Here is a 17862-nt window from a genome sequence, read left to right as displayed (position 1 = left end):
AACTAATGCTTTGGGATTAGTCATCTTCTGAATAGCCCTTCTAGGCATGGAAAGGCAAACTACTTCATCTTTCTGTGGCTCTTTCCACACATGTAATCTTCTGAGCAATACCTGATTTAAGCCAGATTTAGCAGATAAAAACATCCAACAAAATTTGAATTCCAGGTAGTCAACAAACATTATTTAGTATAAGTATGTTCTGTACAATATTTAAGACAGACATACTAAACAAACTACTTATGGTTTGATCTTAGATTCATATTTAACTGGGCATCCTGTATTTCATCTGGCAACCTGATATCTGACCCCAAACTGCACAAAGCAGGTGAGCCTGGCCCTGGGGAGCTAGAATGCAGGTGTAATTCCACGGCGTACACCTCGTTCAGGCGTAGTCTGCAACTGTGCTTTTGCAGGGTCTCTTTTAAAAGCAAGAACAACAACAACAACAACAAAGAATAAAATGTACGATATTTGCAGCAAAAGATGTAACAGGAGCTGGTCTCATGTAAATATTATGTTAATTAAAACAGATGGGTCTGGAGCATAAACAAAATAGCTGCAGGGGGCTGGTTTTTGTTCTTGCTGGGTTTCTTAATATAGTAACTCCGTTCCCATCCTGTTAGCACTCTTTCCTTATCAAACATTGAACTGGGGTATAAGGAAGTTTAAATTACCAGTGATTGGAGATCCACTTTCTAAACACTTGAAACAGATGGCTTATTGCCTGAAAAGCATGTTGAGCTTGGTTTTTTCAGGAAAATGTTTTATTGCAGCTCGTTTATTAATGCCAGGTTTGCCATGTGATGAACACTTTCCCTTCAGCTCTATTCCTTGCATTGAGTTTGGCTACTGGGCAGAGAAAGGTTTCATTTTTAATGTTGTCTGCCTGCTTCTTGGACATGGCATTGAGCAAAAGCCTAGTTACTCCTGTACAGCTTCTCACAGCTTCAGAAAAAGAGCAATAACCATGCAGAAGATTTTTACAAATGAATGCCATTTGAGAGTATACAATGGATGAAGTTGGACTCCACCAGCTGTGGCAGCAGTGAACTTAACAAAAAGATAATGTGCTTTTGGCCAGTTTTTGAGGGGTCTAGGACCCAATTCAGGACCACATACTGCACTTAGTTGTCATGCTTCTTTAGTCTGTTTTAATCTATAACAGTTTGCCAAACTGTCTTTGCCTTTCATTGACTTGTTAAGAGTGCAGAATCTTCTTAAAATAGGTTCACCTGATGTTTCCTCATAATTAGTAAGGTTATGGTATGCATTTTAGGCAGAGATACTAATAAGGAGTTAGAACTAAATTTTCTAAAATCATTCCCATGCTGTGCAAGGAAGTGGGCTCAGTGATTTGTGTGTGAAAACTTTCTAGCAAATCTTGAGTTGACAATGGTAATTCACACCTCCCATCAATCTTAATTTGAACTGAGTGGCCTAAATTTTTAATAAGATTCTCAGAATCACACTGAAGAGTAAAAATGTATTGCAGTGTCCATGTATTTCTGGGCTGTCTTTCTTGGAATGAGACGAGCTACTTTAGATCTGTGTGAATTGTCTGAGGAAGGTTAAGAGAGGGCAGGAACTGTTTCTTGTAAACTGACAGTTCAGGAGAGTGAGTCGGAGATAATCACATAATCCATTTATAACCACCTAAGTTAACAGGCTCTCACCTTCTCCAAATAGGCCCCTTATTTACAAATAGTCACTTCTATACAAAAGTGGGTTCTCATTCATGTGACTAGAGTCACACACAGCGATCTCATGGCATGATTTCCCCACATCACAAAGCTCAGTTCACATCAGGAGTACTAGTGGAACCTGTAACATACTACAAATGTATAATGCGAGCTTTGAAAATAATTTTTTGTCTTACTTTGTAAACAAACTACCCCCCAAATAACTTGAGGCTGTGTGTCTGCCCAGTACAATTCCAGGCTGTATCAGTAGGAAAGAAATCCCAGAACAAGGCGGCTGGTCCAGCATAGCTGTGCTCAGGTCAAACCAATTGCAGAGATGGGTTCCAGACCCCACATTGTGACAGACTTTTATAAATGGACTGATTTAAAGAAGAGAATGAATAGGTTGCTAAAGAATTCAAAATCAAGTTACAGGAGTGGCTTTTCAGGCCTGTTTAGTCCAGTCCTGGGCTCAGCCCCATCTTGGGCTGTCAGCTCCCTTTCCTCCATGGGAAAGCCCTGTCTCACCTTATCAGTGCTCATCCAGGGCTGAGGGCTTGCTTCCCTCTGACACACTTGCCAGATTCAGACTGCCAGCTGAGACACTGGAGGCTTCCCCTCAAAAATGAGATGCAGGATGATTTTCTGATGGAAGAGATTTTATTCTGCCTGGGGCTGTCCCTATGCCCTTCAAATTCCACATTCTGCCATAAGAATGAATTTCCTTCTTGAACAAGCAGCAAGGTTTCTCTGTTGGCCAGGACTGTTACCTCTAATCTGCCTCCTTTGGTATTCGAAGAAGAAATATTTCCCAGCTACTGACAAAAGGGAGCCAATTGTATTTTCTATGAATGCCTGTGGCATTAATGGGAATTACACAAAGTCATATAAAGTGGGAGAACCATGGAGCCACAAAATTCCACTCTCTACTGAGGTCAGTTACAAGCCCAAAACAACTTATGCTTTCTTCAGACCATTCTCTATTAATATAGTAATTAGTTTTATTCCCTCTGGACATGTTATCAAATAGAGACATGAAAAAGTGGGGTGTGTGCAAAACTAAATATCTCACCTCAAGGAAAAATAAGCTGCAAATAATTATCACCAAAATAATTTTTTTTATTTTACTTAAAAAGACTCTAAATGTACACATTTGGTTCATGAACACAGGGTAAAATATTTATTTCCATCTTCATTTTAGTCTAGTGATAACTATACACATCTGGACATGGATAATGAACAGGTTTTACCTGAGAACATGACCGTGCACCAGCTGATTCAGTGTGTCTGTGGCGTTCACTGATTTCCAATGTCCACGAATGCTCAGTAGGCAGGCGCTGGCATATTGGCCGCCCCATCACTACCAAGCCAGGTGCTCACAAAACCAGTGCTCATGTGTGATAAAAACATGCTGATCACAACAAACAGTTATTCCATGATGGGTTTTTAACTTACGAAAAATGTTCCACATGCAGAAACACCCCTGCATACTTCTCTTGCATAGTCACATCTACCTTCCATTTAATGTATGAAATCAACTATTCTTGTTTGGAGGCAAGAAAATGCAGAGTCATACCAGCATTTCCTCTTGCACCACATGTGAGCTTGCAGAACTGCAGAGGTTGAGAATGACCCACAGTGACTCTGACAAGATCTACAGTCCTTAAAAAGGACAACACCCCTTCTGTGTTCTAGACAAGTTAAAAAGGTTTTGCCGGAACACTGCAGGGCTTCATAATCTGTTGATGAATCAAGTAATTCTCTTACATGAAAATATCTTTTACTTGAAGACTGTAAATCATAACAAATACTGAAACGTTCAGTAACAGTTCTGAAAAAAAAATTTTTTGTCATTAATTCCCCAGACCAAAATTTACACATCAGGAAAGAATTGGGCACTTTGGGGCTGACTCTTTTGGAAATCACTAAGCTAACATCTTTAACATTAACAAAGTAATTGGTCCAATTACAAATGAATTTGACCAATCACATCTCCGAATTTCTGGGTCAGTGAAGGCAATAGGTAAATTCCAGAGGGGAAGTACCAGCTTTGGGGGATGAAAAGATTCATTTAAATAGCGTCTCCGTTTACTGAGTAGCAATCACATTCTCTCACAGCCTGACAATATTTGCCTCTCGTGATAAATTGACAACATCATCTTTATGAAACTGCATGACAATGTATTGGTTAAATATTTCCCGGAACATCTACACTTCAGTTAAAACTGTACTATTTACAAATCAGAAAATATACTACAAAGCATGCTTGGAGGCACAGTACGCCTACAAGACACAAAAATACAAAATCATGGCAAGCTATGGAAGATTCCTTAAACCAACAGAACATTCTGATGCAAAAAGAGAGAGATGGAAATACAGGCCATATATTATACGTGAGCCATATTCTGAAGCCCAGAAGACTCTCTATCCAAAAGGGAATCACAGACATAAAAATAAAATATTTGGTATTCTACAATATTTTACAAAAATAAATATATCAATCAATAAATAGTGGGAAGCCTAGAAACTCTTACATGAATATTTTGGCTGTGGGCTGCCCAAGTCCCTCTGCTGTAATTCTCCTCAAGAGTTGTTTAGCTATATCAACTTCGGTGACAGTAATTCTGCCATAAAAGGGGGGGAAAAAAAAAACTAGCATGGGACCTAGCAGAAGGTCTATGACCAGAGAAACATTACTGAGATTCTACCTTTTTAAGGATCTGACAATGTTCTGACTTCCTGTCAATGCAAGAGTTGGAGATGACGCCGGTGTGCTGCCAGGGATCCGGTAGGAGTTGGGAGAACTCTACGGGCTGTGTCTTTTCACTTTCTCGTAAAAAGAAAGTCAAAAAAACACAACTAGCAACATTTGAAAAGCCAATATGTTGCTCCCTGCGCTCCCTTTCCACAGGGAAGCAGAAAAATCATAGAAATGCAGGTTTACATCTGGACGACTAAAAAGAGAAACTGGGCTATGCAGCCTAATTGCCAACAGCCTATATTTTCATATCTCTTTAACAGAAGAGTGACTATAAGTGCTCGAGACAAGATTTCTCCACAAGCCCAGAGCCAGCAGTGCACACAGTGGAAAGCAGGGCTGGCACATCCTTAACATTCTAGTATCAGGGTGCTAATGTCAGCAGTGTGCTAATGTCAGTGGGATACTAAATGTCAGCGGTGTGCCAGCGCCAGTGCACAGCTCCCAAGAGCTGACTTAGGTTTTAGACGTTTTGCAAGCCAGTTGACATCACCTTGGTAGCTCAAGATAGACCATGTAGGAGCATTTACAGCATTGAAATCCACAAATCAGGGCTTTTTCCCCCCCTGGATTGCTGGTTGTAAGGGATTTACCAGCACATCACTGTCATATGTATTAGACATAAAGAAAATTTTGCCTAATTTTTATCTAACCAGGACTATCCTGGTCAGCTGAGGTTTTACTGTGTATCTATTACAGTGTCCTTTAGAAAGGATAAGAAGTACCTTGGAGTATGTGAGTATATATTGTGTACCACAGAGTATGAAGGATGCACCACGTTCCACTGAGAGTGTTAAGCGTGGTTGTTCAAAGCCAACTATACATTACACACACATACACACATCATGTTATATGGAGGCTGTTCCACAAATAGTGATTCTGAGTTGCATGGCTTTCTCAAAATATCAATCACTGTATACCCACTGATGGTCAAAATATCACTCTTCCAGGAGCAATGAATTCCCCAGGATTCACCCAGCAGACAATAGATCTAGCGAGCTGAGGTCAAATCGGGCAAAAGTTCTTCAAAATGGTTTTCCTTGCCTCTATTGTCTAGCACAGTTTGAGTTTATAATCTTAAGAGATTTGTAAAAGGCAGCTGATTGTTTTTCAGGGTAAAAAAAAGAAAAAAGTGTCAGACCTCTTAAAAAGCATTCCTTAAGATGAGTAGCGGTGAACGGGGGATGATGTACTGGAAACCACATTCCTGGTTCTAACAGGAACCGTCCATGTTCCCTGCCTGGAGATGCTGGAACAGTTTGGAAACTGCTCTACTCTGGTTCCTCCTGCACAAAACCCAGGATATGCTTGCCAGGAAGAGGGAAATGGTAGGGGTTAAGACTGGAGCCTGCCACCTGCCAGGAAAACCCACAGGACCCTTCCTGTGCAGAACACTTCCCCACCACTTTCAGTCCTGGCCAGTTACAAAATGGGAAGGTAGTAAGATGAGAAGATGAGAAAGTTACTGAGTTTCTACCATGAAGTAAACATGATTTCCAAATTCAGGCTTGGCTTTTGAGTCATTTGGTTGTGTGTCTATCCATAAATTTGTTTATTGAAATCCGCTCATTTGGACTCTGGTTTTCTTTTTCTTATACTTACTTATTCTGGTTTTCTTTTTTCTTATACCTAAGTATTCAACATTTGATAAAGGATATTATTAAAATAAAATCAAATTAAATATCAGGGCAAGCTTTAGAAATTAGAACACTAACTCCTTTCACCCTGAGAGCAAAGGCACTTAGGTGTCCCTTTCCAGTTCACAGCATGCGTCATGAAGGCCAGGGAAGAGCAGGGACACACTAGAAGAGCTTGTCCTAGAAGAGCACTGGAGCACTAGAAGAGCACTAGAGCAAAGAAGAAAGAAGATGGAGTAGAGGGCCGGGCGCGGTGGCTCAAGCCTGTAATCCCAGCACTTTGAGAGGCAGAGACGGGCGGATCACGAGGTCAGGAGATCAAGACCATCCTGGCTAACAACGGTGAAACCCCGTCTCTACTAAAAAAATACAAAATCTAGCCGGGCGAGGTGGCGGGCGCCTTTAGTCCCAGCTACTTGGGAGGCTGAGGCAGGAGAATGGCATAAACCCGGGAGGCGGAGCTTGCAGTGAGCTGAGATCCGGCCACTACACTCCAACCCCGGGCGACAGAGCCAGACTCCGTCTCAAAAAAAAAAAAAAAAAAAAAAAAAAAAAAAAGATGGAGCAGAGGAAAGCAGGGGTGTGGAGACAAGGGAACAGCATTAACAGGTGAAGAAAGATATTAACATCCTGTCTTCTAACAGACAGATCCCTTCTGATTTTCCTCCTGTTAGTCTTTGATACTTCTATTTTGTCCAAAAGATTTAATTCTTTAAATAGAATCAGTTATTATTTTACAGACCCATCTGAGGATAGTCTCTAAGGATAGCATGAATATCCTCTTCCCTTTCTCCCTTTCTCCCCTTCAAGTGCCCTCCCGACCCCTCTACTCTCTGCAGCAGCAACAGCCAGTACTCATGGCCTTGCTTTCTTTTTGTCTCAGGAACAGATTTCATGCTGGTTTCTTCTGTTTTCCTGCCTTGACCAGGAGCTGCCCTCTGGAGCACACTGGTCCCCCACGGGTTCAGTTTTTCCTGTTGTACCTCTAAGACCTCTTGAGTCCATTTGGCTTCTGTATCAATTAACCCTTCCTTTCAAGCATCCTTTGCCAGGCCCTGCCTCTCTGAGCAACCATAGAAACTCAACTGACAAAAGCTACATTTACATTTCCAGAGTATTTAGGAATTGTAATACTTCCTAGGATGATTAAAACCCTGATGCAAATTATCTTGACTTAAATCTTACTCAGAGAAGAGGTAACAGAGAACATACCATTGGCCTTTAATATGCACACTTTTGAGTGAGTCATGCATGTAGATGAGTGTAATCTGCCTGCATAGAACCAAAAGATTTCCGTAAGTTCATGTATGTACAAATATACATACACAAGTATGTGTCTTTTGACACTGTATTTTGCCTAGGAGTTGTTTTCAAATCAACGTGGAGGTGGCATTGCCAGGAAATGGCAAGTCCAAAGAGAAAACAGATTGAAAGGGACTTAACTAGAGAGGAAAATATGCATTTCCTACAACAAACCGACATGTCCATTTCCTGAAGGCAGCAAGCCTCTATTACTGTACACCCTTATTAAATAATCTCATTAAATAGGAACACCAAATATACACATTTACAGTTATTAAATAAGCCACAGGACTCTTCTTCTATCTACAGCCACATTCGGAGACAGCCATGCCTTCGTATTTAAACTTGTAGGTGACGACGCCTTTGTCTAAATAGAGGATGGAGATGGGCTCTAGCTTTGTGGGCACACAGCAGGCTTTGGAAGCTTTTTGGGAATTCTTGAGGTGAACCAAGGCCTGGATAATTGCATGCTTTGTGGGTGTGAGATGTTCTGCCAGGGGATAGTTACAAACACCACGACATTCATAGGCTTCGTATCCAGGCGGAGCGATGATCCAGGAGTCCCACCCAATCTCCTTGAAGTCGATGTAGAGCGGGGTCCTCTTACAGTAGTTTCCTTTGGCGTTCCTTCTGATTCGGGCAGTGGAGTCGTAGATGATGTTTGATCTCATCTGCAACAAAGCCTCTTCCCCAGGTCCACCGGAAAAGCCATCCAGGCCCAAGTTGTCTAGCTCTGGAAGTTGCTCATGGGAAATCATTTCATTTAGTTCCTCTTTCCTCTCCTTGTCACTGCTTTGGTCATCAGAAAACACTATGAGCAAAGGATTATGCTTATTCTGGGCACTGGTGTCTATTTCCAGTCGTCCACTGCTGGCATCCTCAGCTTCATCGTGTTTGCTCTCAATGTGAACCTCCAGCTGGTGGGTGGATGAGCCTGACTTTTGCCAATGTCTGATGGCATCTGTGACATCAAAAGTCTCCCACTCACTGTTGGTTCCATAGATCTCCCCTGACACCAAGACCAGCATGTTTCTTTCTCCCTCATTATCCCCTTTGCTCTCCAGCACTTCAAAAATGGTAATTTTCCGGTCTACTCCATCGTATATCATACGATCCCTTTGCACCAGTGTGTACAGCCTAAGTTCAGCCATGATGACCTCTTCATGGTGAGGAATGGACAAATTGAAGAGGAGGGGGTATTTTCGGAGTCCGTTAAAACTGACTGGCTGGGAAAACAGATCTGAAAAAAGAAATTTGCAAAAATCAGGTTTGCAGTGGGTCTCAGGGAAAAACAGATGTAATAAGAAGGCCTTCCCATGCATAAAGCTTAATGCAGAAAAATGACGGGAGAAGATCAATGAGGACAAACACAATGTCAGCATTCTGTGACACAGGAAATCCCGAAAGGTCAGTGGTAGAATGCCCAAAAGAGTTCAGTTGCCAAGACTAAAATGGAAAATGGGGGTCTAATGGATGGGATAAAACTCAACCAGCCTTGCTTGAATAGCTCATCAGACACAGAATTATAGAACTGGGAGGGAACTTGGAGATTGTGTGGGCAAGTCCCCAAATTTCCTGACCAACAAAGAGCCATCAAATGGGACATGTGGTGATTGTTCTTTTCTTGAAGCTTTTCAGGGATGAGGACTTCATGGTTTTTTAATATTTGTGTTTGTAGTGGGTGGAGATCCCCACACAGTTGGCTGGGCACTCTTCTTCCTAAAAGACCTCCATTTAGATCAGAGGTTGGTAAACTATAGCCTATGGGCCAAAATAGGCCTGCCACCTGCTTTGGGAAATAAAGTTTTATTGGAACACAGCCTCATCCATTGTTTTTGTATTGTCTGTGGCTGCTTTTGCACTATAATGGCAGAGTTAAATAGACGCAACAGAGAACATACAGCCTGCAAAGCTTAAAATCGTTATTATCTGTCTGGACCTTTACAGAAGAAACTTGCTGACTTCTGTTCTAGGCAACAAAGCCTGACAAGTTCAATAAGACAGCCATAAACCAAGAGGGTCACAGCAATTGACTTTTGGCTATATGGTCCTCTATAAAGAGTAATGGGAGAAAATGAATCCTGGGACTAGATTGGTTGCCTTAGTCTTGTACCCCTAGCACCTGGCATGGAGAGTGGCACATATAACTCACTCAATAATGTTTATGAATCAACTCTGTAAAAGTCCTTTAGTCTTAGAAGGACACCTCCAAATACTATCATGTTGACTTCCTATCTGAACATTTTACAGTTAGCCCAAAGCTCCTGCACACTTGCCTCAGGTAATGAGTCTACAAGGAAGCCCTGAAGGCATTTGCCATCAGATTATCAAAGGGCTCCATGGCACTGAAAATGCTAACGACCACCAATTGGGAGTTCTCCCTCGTCATTGGCCACATTTCTCCAAGTATATACTTAATTCATGATCTCAGTGAGTCCCTATTCCAGATTATAATCTTTTAATATTTTTCTTTAACTTGATCTAATTATTTTACACTTATTATCTATTTTAGACTTTAGAATGATGTTCCTAAGCAACATCATTCATGAAAGGAGAAATTTGAGGTGATATGTATGTTTGCTAAAAATCCGTATTAATAAAAATATACAATTATTTCACATGATTCATAGCTTTCTATGGGAACCACCTAAAATCATCTTACACACTGCCAATGGGAAATGCTGACCTACAGAATGAATTTAAACTCCCTGGCATGGCTTTCAAGACCAGCTATACATGGGTCTTAGCCTCCTGATCAGACATAGCTTCCTTACATCCTCCACAGTGCATGCGACACTGTGATTACTCAATAATATTTGTGAACAATTGAATGGATTTGTAAACCCTTCTGTCTCAACTACATTGATATCTTTACCACCTGTCAAAACACTCTTTTTTCCCCATAATTTTCACGTTTTCATTTGTTCTTCTGACCCTTGGAAAGCCCTTTCAACTCACCTCCACCTGTCCAGCTCTGACATCTCCTGTAAAAGGCTCCCTTACTTCTCTATCTGAAAGTTCCCTCCCCTCCCCTCTGAAATCACTTGAGCACTTTATATCTCCTTTGATCTTTGTCATTTACGTCCTTATATTTCAGCCGTCTTTTTATGAATGGATTTTCCCAACTAGATTGCCATCCTCCTGGTTTGAATGGGTCAAAACTCCCTTTTATGTCTCTGTCCTACTACGATGACTTAAACAGAGGTAGTGCTTTAAAAATATTGATTAGTTGATGATTCTAGGCATCAGACTAAATTGATTTATGGGCGTGACACATGACCTTAATCCATCATTAAGCTCTTGGGTTGGGCTTGGGAATTATTCTCCCACTCTTAGAAGGGAGGAGACTTGACTCCCCATGGACAGGGAACATGGAGGAGTAGGCTGGCTGCTCTACCCAGGAGAAAAGTATAAAATAAGAGCTCACTGTAGTGTGAAGAAGGCATTACAAAGCATACAAGGAAGCTTTTGGTGTTAATGGATATTTTCATGATCTTGATTGTGGTGATGATTTCAATGAATGTTACCTATGTCAAAACCTTTCACATTATACACTTTAAATATGTGCAATTATGCTTTTATACACCAATATTTTTATAAGTCAAATATACCTCAATAAGACTGTTTCAAAAAAGTAAGTTCGCTGTGAAGTTCTGTGCATGTGCAAATGCAGTAAGCAATAGACTGAAGAGTTACATTTCAGGGCAAGAGAACTAATGTTTGTTGACAAATTTATCTTGCCAGATGCTTTGCAAGCATGATCTTCTCTGGTTCTCACAATGACCCCATAATGCAGGTATTGATTCTCTGCTCATTTTGCATCAGAAGAAATCAAGCTTCGATGCAGAGAACTGACTTCCCCTGACAAGGTGATAAAGGAGCAATGCTAGGAATTGAGGGCATGCTTTTTTCACCTTGGAGGTGGCACTTTTTTTCCCAAGATGATGTAGATTTGGAGTTTTTTTTTTTGGTCTTTGTCTCCTAGGGAGCTGCACTAAGCAGATCCAAAGAGTCAGAAGAGAGGCAATAGTAGCCAACAGGGCGTGCCCTGTGCGATTTCTGTCCTCAGGCTGCACATTTCCTGCAGACGGGCCGAGGTGCTGGCGGCTGGGTTGTTTACTGAGAGATGTGTGTTCCTGCCCTCAATAATTTCCAGTAATAATAAGCACAGTAAACTCCACATCCTGACCTGGATCATCCAGATACTCTATGAGAGAAGTGAGAACGGAAAACGTTTCTACTTTTCCGGGGGATGCAAACAACATTTTCTCACCCGCACCCTGAGCCAGACACTTAGGGCTCAGTGCTGAGAAGTATTAGGGAGGGTTTTTACAGGAGGAGGTTGTTCATTTTCAATTCAGACTCCCCTCCAAAAGGAATCTGTAATCTCATCTTGCCATTTCCATGAGAAAGATGTTATGAAATAGAAATTTTGTCAGCCAACTCAATTTTAAAAGCAGATAATATCTTAGAGACTAAGGAATACTACTCAACATTTATTCCAGCACCTAGAATATTAAGTAACTCATTAGTAATCACTGAAGTTTGATCAGCACTTCATAGTAAATGGAGTGCTTTCTTATCTGTAACCTCTTTTGAGTCACTCAACTATGTTACGTAGGTATTATTACTCCCACTTTACAGATGAGGAAATTGAGGCTCTGAGTCATCAGCTAATTATTTATAACCACTAAGCCAACCAGCCCTTAAAATTCCAAGCCCTGAGCTATTTCTCCACTATTACCTTTCTTCTTTCGAGAACATCTGGCCAACATTGATGGGAAGCTTCTTTTATACCTGTTTGGTGACTATAAAAACATAATTGGCAAATATTAAACTAGTTCATTTGGACTGTCAGCTTCTACCATGGATATTTAGATATCAGGGTTTTTTTTTCCTACCAGGACCATATTAAGCAAAAAATAAAAAATAGAAAATAAATAACTTGCTAGCTCATTAGATTTAGTTACCAAATTTAAAGACTGAGGAGAAGAAAACACACTTTTCCCACCAGTAATTCAAAGCTTGTACGTTGCTCTTTATAAAGACGGAAATGATGAGCTGGATGATTAATGGGCCATCCACACTTCCTGGAAACTGTAAACAGTGCTTTAAGGATGTACATGACACATCAAACAACACAGCCTTAGGAAGAATCTTTAAAATATATTTCCATCCTGTTTGAATATTTCTTAAATAAGGTCACAAAATTAAAACTTATCAAAAGTTTGAACAAAACACAAATCACAACTTGATGTTTTCTGACTGATTTTATCCTTGGTATTCTAAGTAGAAGTTGAGAAATTTTTTAGTTAATTAAAAGCCCAAATGGCAATCAAGGCCTATTTGGAAAATGACAAAGATACGGCAGTAGACCAACATTAATTCTTTGTGTTACTTGGTGTTCAAATTAACATTTTTTAACGGGACCCAATGATGATGTCAAATTGATAGATATTTTGTGGCTTTGGATTAAAAGATGTTTGTAAGTATTTATTGAGGTTCTGAAATGACTATATAAATGGTATAGACCAAAATGTGCCTTGTTTTTGTGTATCCGTATGTATTTAACATCCTTATATAGATGTATTTAGCCTTACCTATATCATTCCCATGCATTGTAAATTTACTTATCGTGTCTTCAAAAAAATCCAAGCCAAATTTCATCAGCAAAACCTTACCTTCATTCTTGAAACTCCTAATGATGTTGGCAGAGGGCATGGACGTCCGATCTGTTGCAAATTTGTTGTAGAGTTCCAACATGTACTCTGGTGGGTCCACCTTGGCTGAATCCTGCGTGGGGATGTCAGAGAGGTTTAGTGTCTTGAGAAACTCATCCTTCATGCTCTGGAGCAGTGTGTTAAAGTCGACACCATCTTGCTCTGAGAAAACATCATCAAAAAGGGGCATATCTTCTTCCAGAGGAGACTGCTCTAGGCTCATGATGGGGCTGCCAGAAACCAAGTGAGCTGCCAGGCAGAAAAGAGCGCACAGTGTCAGGACCAGAGAGCCCATGACTCCGCTTGAGCCCCTAGGCCAAGCCAGGAAGGTTTGGCTCTCCTGGGCTCTAAGTGGCAGTTTTATCTTGTGGAGCGTAAATGTCTCCTGTCACTGGAGACAAGTTTGGAAACTCTTCCTCTCTCTCTCCCTCCCCCTACCACTCTTCCTCTCCCCCTAAAAGTCAGGTTGCAGTAATTGGATAACAAAATCCCCTATAGGGGCCTAGCCTTTCTTATCTCCCTAGTGTAAACTTGTGCACCAGAATTTGTTTCTATCTTGCAATCCCTATTTCTTTTAATGAGCATTTTGTAAACATTTCCACATTCTGACACTGGTTGAAAGATAGGACAATTTTCTCTTTGCAAAGGCTCTGCTTCTCTTCCCTTCAATTCACTTCCTTTCAGCAGGAATGCCTCAATTCTGTTTTTATGGGGCTTAGTTTCACACATGCGTATAATAGGTATAAGAATCAACATAATGCACATCAATGGTGATACATAGTAATTTGAGTGGTAGGGCTTACATCCTCAGATAAACACTTCTGAAGACAGACCAAATATCCAAACTTTCCAAGTTTAAGTTAATAGCTGTAAATGGATTATATAAGTTTTAGAAGTGTACCTTTTAGAAACAGGAAAGTATAAACTTCATGATTGATAGCCTTTTTTCCTACCTATTTGATCTAGCTAAAATGGCATGTGAAAAAGAGGCAAGTGCTTAGTTATAGCGGCAACTAAAATTTATTAGATGCTTCCTACAAACAGGCATTATACTGAGTGCTTTACATCTATCATCAGGTGTGCTCCTGTAATAACCCTATCATTATCTCTATCACATATACGGGTCAGTGAAGTTCCATAGCTTGCCTGAGGCCACAAACCTGCAAAGCGATGGAGTCACAATTTGAACCAAGGCAGTCTGATTCTTATGAAGAATAAAACCATCACACTTTTAAACACAATTCCACCAGACTAAGGCATGGGCAATAATGCTGAGAGGCCAGCACATCCCCAGATCATCCTGGAGGCAGGCAGAAATTTGCAGTTGGATATGGACCGCAGGTCCTCCACCTGTGCAATGAATTGTTAATATGACCAGCATCTCTGCCAAATTCATCCTTCTGACTCAAAATTGTCATCAAGAGGCTCCAGCAAAAGCTTGGTGTGATAGTTAATACTGAGTGTCAACTTGATTGGATTGCAGGATGCAAAGTATTGATCCTGGGTGTGTCTGTGAGGGTGTTGCCAAACGAGATTAACATTTGAGTCAGTGGGCTGGGAAAGGCAAACCTACCCTTAATCTAGGTAGGCACCATCTAATCAGCCGCCAGCATGGCTAGAATATAAAGCAGGCAGAAAAATGTGAAAAGACTAGACTGGCCTAGGGTTGCAGCCTGTACCTTTCTCCCATGCTGGATGCTTCCTGCCCTTGAACATGGGACTCCAAGTTCTTCAGTCTGGGGACTTGGACTGGCTCTCCTTGCTCCTTAGCTTGCAGACGGCCTATTGTGGGACCTTGTGATGGCGTGAGTTAATACTTAATAAACTCATATATATATATATCTCCATCCCCTATTAGTTCTGTCCCTCTAAAGAACCCTGACTAATATACTTGGCAAACAACATTACCAGGCACACAAAAAACGTCAAATGCCTTGGTCTTGAAAATAAAAATGGTAGAATCAGGTGCGTGTCCAGATTAGGAAAGACAAATCAGTTTCATCACATTTTCCATCCTAACTAGTGACAGTAGCAGCCGTGGTGCAGCCCTGTGGACAAGCCCAGGGGATGTTTTTCCCATTGAGGTGGTATGGCATCTTTCTGACTTGCTCAGCGCACGCCATTACTCACGCGTCCTGGTGCTGTGTTCCGAGGGCTGTGTCGAGATATTTGGTTCACTGGAATCCTTTCTCAGTTTCTAAGTTAAATTTTCCTATGTTCATTCTCATCGACTAGCTACAATGTTTCCACTTAGCTTTTTCTCCAGGCTCACTTAGGTTTCTAGTCATCTTTTGATCCTTTTTCCTCCTAAAATGTACAATGTTACAGTCATTTTTTAAATTACCATAGAAGGAACCATATTTTGTTTAATAGTTGTTAATTGTTCATTTGTTTAATAGTTGTTGATTTTGATTCAATGTTCTATTTTGATTCAAACTTTCTGCTCCCATAGTAAAAAGACAATTGTAGACTGGAGACACAGTCCCACAAGTGAGTGAGTGACTCCAAGGGCCAGAAGCCGTCCTTCGGGTGGCTTGTTTTAACATGGGGTTTCTGACAGCATACCAGCAATGCCCTGTATCATGTCCTGCATCCAAACAAGCACCCATTTATCTTCACACACACACAGATGTCAACGCACACTCCAAAACTCTGAATGGTAGGCATGTGCGTGTAACTGCCACAGGACAGCAGTGTAAGTGGTGGTACTTGTAACCCCTGAGCACACTGGTTTCAAAGGTCACAGGGAGAGACATGCATCCCATGTTGCAGAGTTCTAGTTCTTTACATTCTTGGGCATAAAAACATTAACAGAGACTTCACTGGCTTCCCTGTACTTGGTGTTAGAAAACTATAGAGTTAAATATTTGGATCCATGTTTACATTTAGGGATGATTAAGAGATACAGTAGGAAAATGACTATAGCCATATCTCAGATATCTCAAGATATCAGAGTGTCTTGAGATGCATGCTTGGTGAAGGTTCTTAAACTCATACCTGTGCTGGGTGGACAACGAAGGAGGCTGGCTTCATGCTTGGAGGAAGGGGACATAAGCTTCCTCCCTCTTCCAGGCCTGAGACATCTCACATCTTAGCTGCAGAGTCTCTTTATCCCCATGTTTTCTCTAGAGGCTTTTCTGATGACTCTCATCTGACCCTAAAAGATTCAAATGTCTCTACATTCCTACCCCTATTATGATCTTTCTGGATGCAATTCCTTCTATTCTTTTGCACTTATCTCATTATTTTGTATCCTTCTCATCTGGAATGTGTTACGGTTCATTCAGAGTGGATGGGGATTACAGTTTCATGAACCAAAGATGTAAAAGGTATGTTTAGACGTTTTAAAAGAACCCATACATGTGGAAAGCAAAATATTAACTACACATCATGCTTTTCAACCCCACTGCAAAATGCTCCAGAACCTCTGATTTGCAAAGTTCTGGGCCAGTTTTTTTTTTTTTTTTTTTTTTGAGACGGAGTCTCGCTCTGTCGCCTGGGCTGGAGTGCTGTGGCCGGATCTCAGCTCACTGCAAGCTCCGCCTCCCGGGTTTACGCCATTCTCCTGCCTCAGCCTCCCGAGTAGCTGGGACTACAGGCGCCCGCCACCTCACCTGGCTAGTTTTTTCGTATTTTAGTAGAGACGGGGTTTCACCGTGTTAGCCAGGATGGTCTCGATCTCCTGACCTCGTGATCCGCCTGTCTCGGCCTCCCAAAGTGCTGGGATTACAGGCTTGAGCCACTGCGCCCGGCCTGGGCCAGTTTTTAAAACTAGCTCCATAACTGTACAAACGTAAAAAATCTAACATTGAACTTCATTGGATTCTCAAAGGGTCTGGGATCCAGACATGGTCAGAGTCACTGGACAACATCCTGGTGAATTCTGCTGTTTCCTGTGAGTAGTGCACAGCCCCTGAATAAATGCAACCAATAAAATTATCCTGAATGAAAAGTAGGCCAATGAAGTCAGGAGGTCTTTGAACATGACTCTAGTTTCGTGGAACCCTCTCTACCTTGGATCTCACTTCAGAAGCGTTACATTACTCCTGCTACCGTCTCAGGACCAGGTGTGATAATAATAAAAAAAATTTAACAAGCTATATGGCAGGTTTTGCCCATTTAACTTATATATGAATTGAGTCATGTTACATGTTTTCTTCCAAGACTTACTTTCTTGCACTCCACAGGATTTTTCCAATGCACATGTGTTGATGCGTGTAGCGGAGTTCATTGATTTTCACTGAATAGTTGTCAGCTTTATAAATACATAAAAATTTATTTGTACATTATACTGTTGATAGAGACATTGTTTCTTTTTTTCTCATTAAATACAGTACTACAGTGAATAATCTTACTGTTATTTTCTAGTTAAGAGAGTCTCGGCCAGGCGATGTGGGTCACGCCTAATCCCAGCACTTTGGGAGACTGAGGTGGACGGATCATGAGGTCAGGAGTCCAAGACTAGCCTGACCAACATGGTGAAACCCCATCTCTACTAAAATGCAAAAATTAGCCAGGCGTGGTGGCGCATGCCTGTAATCCCAGGGACTCTGGAGGCTCAGACAGGAGAATCACTTGAACCCGGGAGGCGGAGGTTGCGGTGAGCCAAGATCACGCTACTGCACTCCAGCCTGTGCAACAGAGTGAGACTCTATCTCAAAAAAAAAAAAAAAAAAAAAGAGATTCTCTAGGAGACATAATCCAATAGAACATTCTGTTATAAAAGAAATATCCACTATTTATTTATTTATTTATTTATTATTTAT

The 17862-nt window shown here is 41.1% G+C and overlaps 1 protein-coding gene across 1 annotated transcript; it reads right to left on the bottom strand.

Moving 5' to 3' along the window:
• Positions 1-6940: 6940 nt before the first annotated feature.
• BMP10 (bone morphogenetic protein 10) lies at positions 6941-13550 on the bottom strand. Its single transcript, XM_017853763.1, has 2 exons — positions 13058-13550; positions 6941-8616 (listed from the first exon to the last, which is right to left on the bottom strand). Exons 1-2 carry the CDS (start codon positions 13389-13391, stop codon positions 7676-7678), a joined length of 1275 nt encoding a protein of 424 aa, XP_017709252.1. The 5' UTR covers positions 13392-13550; the 3' UTR covers positions 6941-7675.
• Between the last annotated feature and the right edge of the window lie 4312 nt (positions 13551-17862).

The sequence above is a fragment of the Rhinopithecus bieti genome, unplaced genomic scaffold (assembly GCF_001698545.2).
Source record: "Rhinopithecus bieti isolate Rb0 unplaced genomic scaffold, ASM169854v2 scaffold_36315, whole genome shotgun sequence".
Classification (NCBI taxonomy): Eukaryota; Metazoa; Chordata; class Mammalia; order Primates; family Cercopithecidae; genus Rhinopithecus; species Rhinopithecus bieti.
The sequence above is the reverse complement of the archived record's forward strand: the minus strand, read 5'-3'. Positions and strand labels throughout refer to the sequence as shown.

Excerpts from the sequence above, each read along its gene's own strand:
- BMP10 (XM_017853763.1), bottom strand. The coding sequence starts at position 13,391 with ATGGGCTCTCTGGTCCTGACACTGTGCGCTCTTTTCTGCCTGGCAGCT. Across the intron at positions 8,617-13,057 it reads TAGGAGTTTCAAGAATGAAG|ATCTGTTTTCCCAGCCAGTC; the intron begins GTAAGGTTTTGC and ends TTCTTTTTTCAG.